The following is a 6,582-nucleotide window of genomic DNA, read 5'->3' as shown; positions in this document are numbered from 1 at the left end:
AAAAAAAAAAAAATTGCACTCTGCAGCGAGAGCGTGACGAAACACACGAGTGACTCACAAGAGGATGATCTTGCGGTTGATGTCCGGTCTGAAAGGGAAGGGCGAGGGAAAGGCCTCGTGGACGAGCGGGCCGTCCCCCTGGTCCAGCGGCGTCTCCTTGGCTTCCTCACTCAGCTGCTGTTGCCACACTGGAAGGGACTGGATATCCACAAACTGGGAGCGAGCCCCCAGAGGATCCATCCCACCGACCGGCGSTGGAAGCTCGCACGGCGTCTCCGGACAGAGGAGCTGCGAAGCACATGGAGCCGTCGTTCTCACCAAAGTGCTAAACATGCTGCTCAGTGACTTATGATCTGCATGTCCGTTTTGTTCAACATCAGAGTCCATTAAAATAAGTCTTAAATCATTTATCTTCACTTGTACTGCCAGAACTTTTTACGTTAAGGCCTAAACTATCCATTTTTGCTTAAATGTTTGCATGTGCTTCTTTTTTTTCCTATTTCAATCACTCCATCAAACTAAAAAAATAATAATTAAAATGACAACCTAAATATGAGTCATATGGAATAAGAATGTAGAAGTAGTTACCGTTAATTTGGACACATGTTTCTACTCTAAACCAAGATCTCCGTTAAATCTTATAAGAGCAGATCCAAAATTTGGAGYGTGCCTGACCCTGACGGYGCAGCACCAAGAAGAAGAAGAAAATAAAGTCATTTTAAAATTTGATATGAGTGGGGGGAAATGCTCGTTTATTAAAGTGATAAAAGAGTAGCTTGAAGCAATTGGAAGAACATGCTCTGGTGTGTTAAGACAAAAAAATAAAAAATAGTCATGCTGTGGGGTCGATTCTCCCCGTGCATGCCTGGGTTCTCTCTGGGTGCTCCGGCTTCCTCCCACAGTCCAAAAAMATGGCTGCTGGGTTGACTGGTCTCACTTTAACACACTGCAAATGATTTGTGTCTGAGGTGGAGGTTCACCTTTTATCAGAAAAACAACCCGAACAGAGCATAAACCCTACTGAGAATCTTTGGACCTGAAAATAGATTTTAAAGAAGCTCTCCTTCCAGCCTGGCGGAGCTTGAGCTATTATGCAACAAGAATGGAGAAAAACGAGACGAGTGATTCTGGGACAGACACGCCCCTAAAGATCCGGGAAGGCTGAACACGAATTTGTTCGACTATTTTTTKGGATTTTACTTGCAAGGCTTGTTGAAAAGCACAGATCGTTTTCACTTTCATACACATCCTGAGAGTTAAAAGTTAGCAAATGTGAGGATTCAAGAGGCTATGGTTACATTTTTCTTTTTTACTATTATAAGAATTTCATAATTAAATTTGGATTCTCGACCTTTTTTTTATTTTATTGTTGTAGTAGTTTTGCGTCTTTTAAAAATAGCTAAAATTAGGGAAGGTTAGGGTTACAATCAAATTTAATTTGCAAAGTTCCTTTACAATTACAGCCAATCAAATCTAGGCTAATACAATACCAAGAAAATTAACCGCCCCCCCCCCCAAAAAAAGAGCAGGAATTTATACCTTAATTTCTATCAGATTATAGGTTAATGTTCATTTTCTGTAATGTATTTTTGAGAGAGCAGGCCTCGAGGTAAATAAACCAATCAGAACTCTCTCTATTAGTAACAATTAATAATTAATTTAATAACTGTCTCAAAATGCTGTAGTTTACACTTAATTATTCAGAGATGAAGAGCAATGTTTCTGAAACATTTAGCATTGCTGTCCAGCTGAATCAGCAGACACCTAAGTACCGTGTCCACGCTAAAAATATATAATAAAAATGCATAGAAATATTACACCAATACCTTAAAAGCTCAGGCGGGATTGTTGTTACGTTGAGTCGTCATTTTATTAAAGGAATTGACTCCAACAGCAAGAGAAACTGAGCTAAAAAGTCCCCATCACCATGGTTCACTCACTTAGCAAACATGTTAGTAGCAGAATAACGCTACGACGTACATCGAAGCCGCAGCGCACCAATAACATCCGGTTGGGAAATTTCAAAATAAAAGTGATCAAATAGCAAAGGAGAATCAGTGAGATTGTTTTTATTTTTGTTTCAGTCCTTTTTTTATTTCCCCCGTGAAATTTGTCAGCCTAAATATATTGTCCGTCTATATGTTGAAATATATTTTCAACAAATATATTTTCCGTCTGAAAAAATGTATAGAAAATTAAGGGTTGTGGGGAAACAGAAAAAGATAATCTTGTGTTTTGTAATAAAACTATTTCCCATACTGCTAAATTATAATAACATAATTTCTACAGAAATGTCATTTMTAACATTTAATTTGATCTTTTTCAGTATTAAGTAAATATAATAGAACTGTTAAACAAACCATGGACTCAGTTGCAAACTTCAGGCATCATTGCACATATATTATTCCTTTTTATTATTATGTTGATTAATTAACTGAGTAGTGGTCGTAGTAGTGGCTTGTAGTAGTAGTAATGACTTTAATTGGATAGCCATCTAGCATTCAGCTTCATTATAGTCATGCTTTTCAGTGTGTCCACTGAATTTCTTGAACGTGTCCCATTAAAATTATTTGGGTTGACTTTATAGTTCTTTTATAATGACTCTTCATATCTGGAGATATTTCCAAGTAGATGGYTATGAAGAAAGAAGTATGCAGCATGCAGCAAAAGTTTTCTGTTTGTTTTTTCCCCTGGTACCCCATTAAAGAAACATATAAATTGCATTAAGGAATAGGAGAAGATGGATGTAAGTCAGTTTAAGCAAGAAAAAATAAATGTGTGTCAAAAACAGGGAGAATAAGAAATGTAGGGCAACGGAGATTAATAGGACATTGCAGGCAGAGAGTGGATTGACATAAATGTTGTGAAACTGATAGCTGATCTCAACGCTGTGTTTTATTTTGTTYACATTACCAATAAGCTTCCGGTACAGATCGTATTATTTGTCGTGTKTTTGACTCGTTTCTTAGTCARTTGTGAATCAGCTGACTGGTAGACACAAGCACTTCCGTTTTAGTTGTACTGGAACCTGTGGGAAAACGATACAACTTTCTGCACAGCATAGCTTCGAATCCAAGCCAAGAACTAATCACGGATAAAATAAGTCCCCAAAAACTAGCATACGATAAACATTTCCTTTATTTTTTCACAATGATAACGTCATAAAGTTTGCCCTGGTGTCGCAGGCAAAAGCAAAAGATCGAGCTTAATAGAGAACCGTAAAAGTACACACGAATACGGCAACTTCTGCATCAAAGTATGACTAGAATCACCAGTCCTCGTGTACTGTAATAACTGTGTGTAGTTACTGTACCAGATAAGAAAAGGAGTGATTCTAAAACTCCGAATTTAGAGGTTTTGAAATCGATCTGCGATAGATGTATTAGGTCTGACTAAGAAACAGCGGGTCGAGGAAGAAAACACAAGCTAGCAGCTCTACGTCGCATTTCAGAGGTAAGAGCACAGACTGACACCTCGTAAAAGTACTGTAACAAGATATGAATGTTGTCTGAGGCTTTAAAATACATATTTATACGTTTCTGTTGTTTCTAATAAGCTAATTTAAACTAGAACACAGCCACGTGCGTACAGAAGCCCAGACGCCTCCGTAAGGGTGCACTCGATTTATTGTACTCTATGCATTTGAGCGAGCGGAGTTTAACCGGTCTTTGGTTGTTTCAAGCAAGGAAAAGATCAAACTCCACACGTACGGTGTGTCCCATGAAACAAAACAAGCCTCCACTCATACCATGGCGACTGAAAAAATGTACAGAAATGTACATACAAATAAATATATGAAAGCAGGAAAAGCCTGAACTGTGTAGCCCGAAACTAAAGCATAAAACGTTCAGTGGAGGAATAGTTTCCACAGACAGGATTCAACATGTGAAGCAAACACGTGTGGTTTACATTTGGGAGTTTACGTTGTGGGTTTATTATATTAAAAACCACAATAGGGCTCCTAAAACAAGTTAGTGCTGGTTTAACTGCAAAATAAAAACATTTGAAATGATTCCAGCCAATTTAGAAAATTGTTAAATTGTTTAAAATAAGTATTCAGACCCCTTGAAGGTTTTCTAACTTACCCATAGCGCAGCATCATGTTGCCACCATCAGGTTTCACAGTACAACCTAAACGTCATTGTGCGTTTTGGGGATTTTAAACTATCACAGAGTATTGAATTCTTATTTAATGAATAATATATGGTTTTGACCTTCTTTTTTTTTTGTTTGCCAAACATTTATCTGAAAAGTGTGGCATGTTTTTGTAATGGCCTGTCAGTTCAATGGGGTGGCCATCTTTCTGTCAGTTTGCCATAGCTTTCCATTTTTTTAAACGACGGATTAAACAGTGCTCTGTTTTTGAATTTCTTCTTTGTTTTAGTTCAAATCCTATTCATGTGTTAGAACATTAACGTTRCCCATCTGTGGAAGYCATGCTGATCTCACCGAGTCGTTGTCTTTGGACTGTGAGTAAATAAAGATTCCTGTGTTGCTTTGCTGCAGGATCCAGCACCGTCTCCGGTCATGGGTTTGACCAAACAGTACCTGCGCTACGCCGCCAGCGCCGTGTTCGGCGTCATCGGCAGCCAGCGGGCCAACATCGCCTACGTCACGCTTCGTGGCGGGGAAAAGGGCCGCTACGTTGCCGTGGCCGCGTGCGAACATGTCTTCATCTGGGACGTCCGAAAAGGAGAAAAGGTGAGACTTCAGGGCGGTGGCTCGGCTCAGCTCGGCCCGGCTCTGACGAATTGCCCGCAGCCGACTCAGACAGAATTTGCCGTCTTTCTTGTCCAGGTCCTGATCCTGCAGGGCCAAAAGCACGAGGTGAGCTTCCTCTGCCCGTCTCCAGACGGCGTTCACGTCGCCGTGGGTTACGAAGATGGCATGGTGCGGATCTTCAACCTGCTGAGCGGGGAAAGCAAYGTTTCCTTCAACGGACACAAGTCCGGTGTCACAGCGATGAATTACGACGCTCTGGGCGCGCGACTTGTCACCGGCTCCAAGGTAACGTTGACACGATTGGCACCAGAAAGCTGCAGTGGAGTCACACACTTGACACTTTGTGTCACATTTTGCCAAATTTCATGGTAATTTAACATGATGGGTCATGACAAAGACTGGGCGGAGGTGCCGGAGCTACACTGACTTGTTTTTATTTGATCTAGTGATGTTTGCATGTAATTTTTTTTGCACTGTCACGGCAAAAATAAAAGCAGACACACCTTCAGAATGAAGTTTCTTCTTCTTTAATTGATGCTAAATCAATGTAAAGCGTATCATATATAAATATATATGTATAAATACGTCCTAGATTTGAGCACAATGCTTAGACCTGTCACGTTAACAAATGTTGCTGTACCATCATTTGTCCCAAAAGTTCTTGCGATAAACGATATTGTTGTTTTGAGACGATTTTCAAGTGATATAATGGTAATAATGGTATAATAATGCAAGARCACGTTCTCAAAAATCAATAAACATTAAATTTGTAATGAACATTTAACTCTGGAACCGGAAGACATTTGAAATATCCGAAATAAATAAATAAATAAAACAACATAAACAACAAATGAAATGAATGATAAAGTCTCTAATAATCATAATCAGCTTGAAATGAACTGAAATCTCATGAAATGTTAAAATTTACTCTCATTTGAAAAACCAACACCGCCACCTCCTGCCTGTGAAGCGAGCTACTGTGTGCTGCGCTGCTTTCAGGAGGGAAGCAAAACTGGAGAGGTTTGTCCAAAGTAGAGGGAGAGAAAAGGCAAAGGAAAAATACATAAAGTTAAATTGAATATATTTTTAGTTCAGGCCTATTAATACGACCTTCATGTTATTATGGTTCTCAATCAGCAGCCCTCTTCCCCATTCAGTCAAAGAAAATAAATGTAAGAATCTTCTGCTAGATTTGAAGCTGCTGTTCACAGAAGTCTACATTCAGASCTGTGTCRTTATACTTCCACTTCCCAGGCACTTTGTGTTGGTCTGTCCCATAAAGTCCTAATGAAGCACAGTAAGGTCTGTGGTTGTAACGTGACGACATGTGAAGAAGTTCACAAAGAGCGAAGGACTTTCTCAAGTCACAGCAACCGCTTTTGTCTCGCTTGCGCTTCAAGGTCGAATTCTGGTTCTCGCTGATTRGTTGCAGCTTTTCTCTCTGCTTCCCGTTTGTCTCTTCAGGACACAGACGTGATCGTGTGGGACATCATCAACGAGTGTGGACTGTACCGGCTGAGGGGACACAAGGACGTCATCACGCAGGCCTTGTTCCTCAAAGACAAGAACCTCCTGGTCTCAAGGTAACGGCCATWAGCTGCTGCTGCAACAAAATGTCCTCCATCGGTCGCTCTGTGCTTCAACAACTTTTGGAATTTGTTCTGTAAACGTGTAAAAGTCTTRTTGACTTTGTCCAGTTAGAATTAGAGTTATCAAAAATGTAATCCATATTAAAAGAAATGGATTCTTTACAGTCTGTTTTTGGTAACTGTATTCAATCCGAGGTTTATTATAAGCCTGGCGGGCCACCAGGCTTTACTTGTGACCCCACCAGGCTAAGCATCGTTTATTTCTTTTTTT

At 39.9% G+C, this 6,582-nt stretch overlaps 2 protein-coding genes across 2 annotated transcripts in view; one reads left to right on the top strand and one right to left on the bottom strand.

The window, feature by feature from the left end:
- Positions 1-1,981, bottom strand: part of gdap2 (ganglioside induced differentiation associated protein 2) — a 48,697-nt gene extending 46,716 nt beyond the window's left edge. The window contains exons 1-2 of the mRNA XM_017309027.1: positions 1,827-1,981; positions 59-288 (exon numbers count right to left, since the gene is read on the bottom strand). Of these exons, the coding sequence (XP_017164516.1) occupies positions 59-240 (182 nt within the window). The 5' untranslated portion in view covers positions 241-288; positions 1,827-1,981. The remainder of the gene's footprint in view (positions 1-58; positions 289-1,826) is intronic.
- A 1,052-nt stretch (positions 1,982-3,033) lies between these two features.
- Positions 3,034-6,582, top strand: part of wdr3 (WD repeat domain 3) — a 23,509-nt gene continuing 19,960 nt past the window's right edge. The window contains exons 1-5 of the mRNA XM_017309025.1: positions 3,034-3,453; positions 4,507-4,701; positions 4,798-5,007; positions 6,187-6,305; positions 6,477-6,486. Of these exons, the coding sequence (XP_017164514.1) occupies positions 4,528-4,701; positions 4,798-5,007; positions 6,187-6,305; positions 6,477-6,486 (513 nt within the window). The 5' untranslated portion in view covers positions 3,034-3,453; positions 4,507-4,527. The remainder of the gene's footprint in view (positions 3,454-4,506; positions 4,702-4,797; positions 5,008-6,186; positions 6,306-6,476; positions 6,487-6,582) is intronic.

The sequence above is a fragment of the Poecilia reticulata genome, linkage group LG2, assembly GCF_000633615.1.
Source record: "Poecilia reticulata strain Guanapo linkage group LG2, Guppy_female_1.0+MT, whole genome shotgun sequence".
NCBI lineage: Eukaryota > Metazoa > Chordata > Actinopteri > Cyprinodontiformes > Poeciliidae > Poecilia > Poecilia reticulata.
The sequence above is the reverse complement of the archived record's forward strand: the minus strand, read 5'-3'. Positions and strand labels throughout refer to the sequence as shown.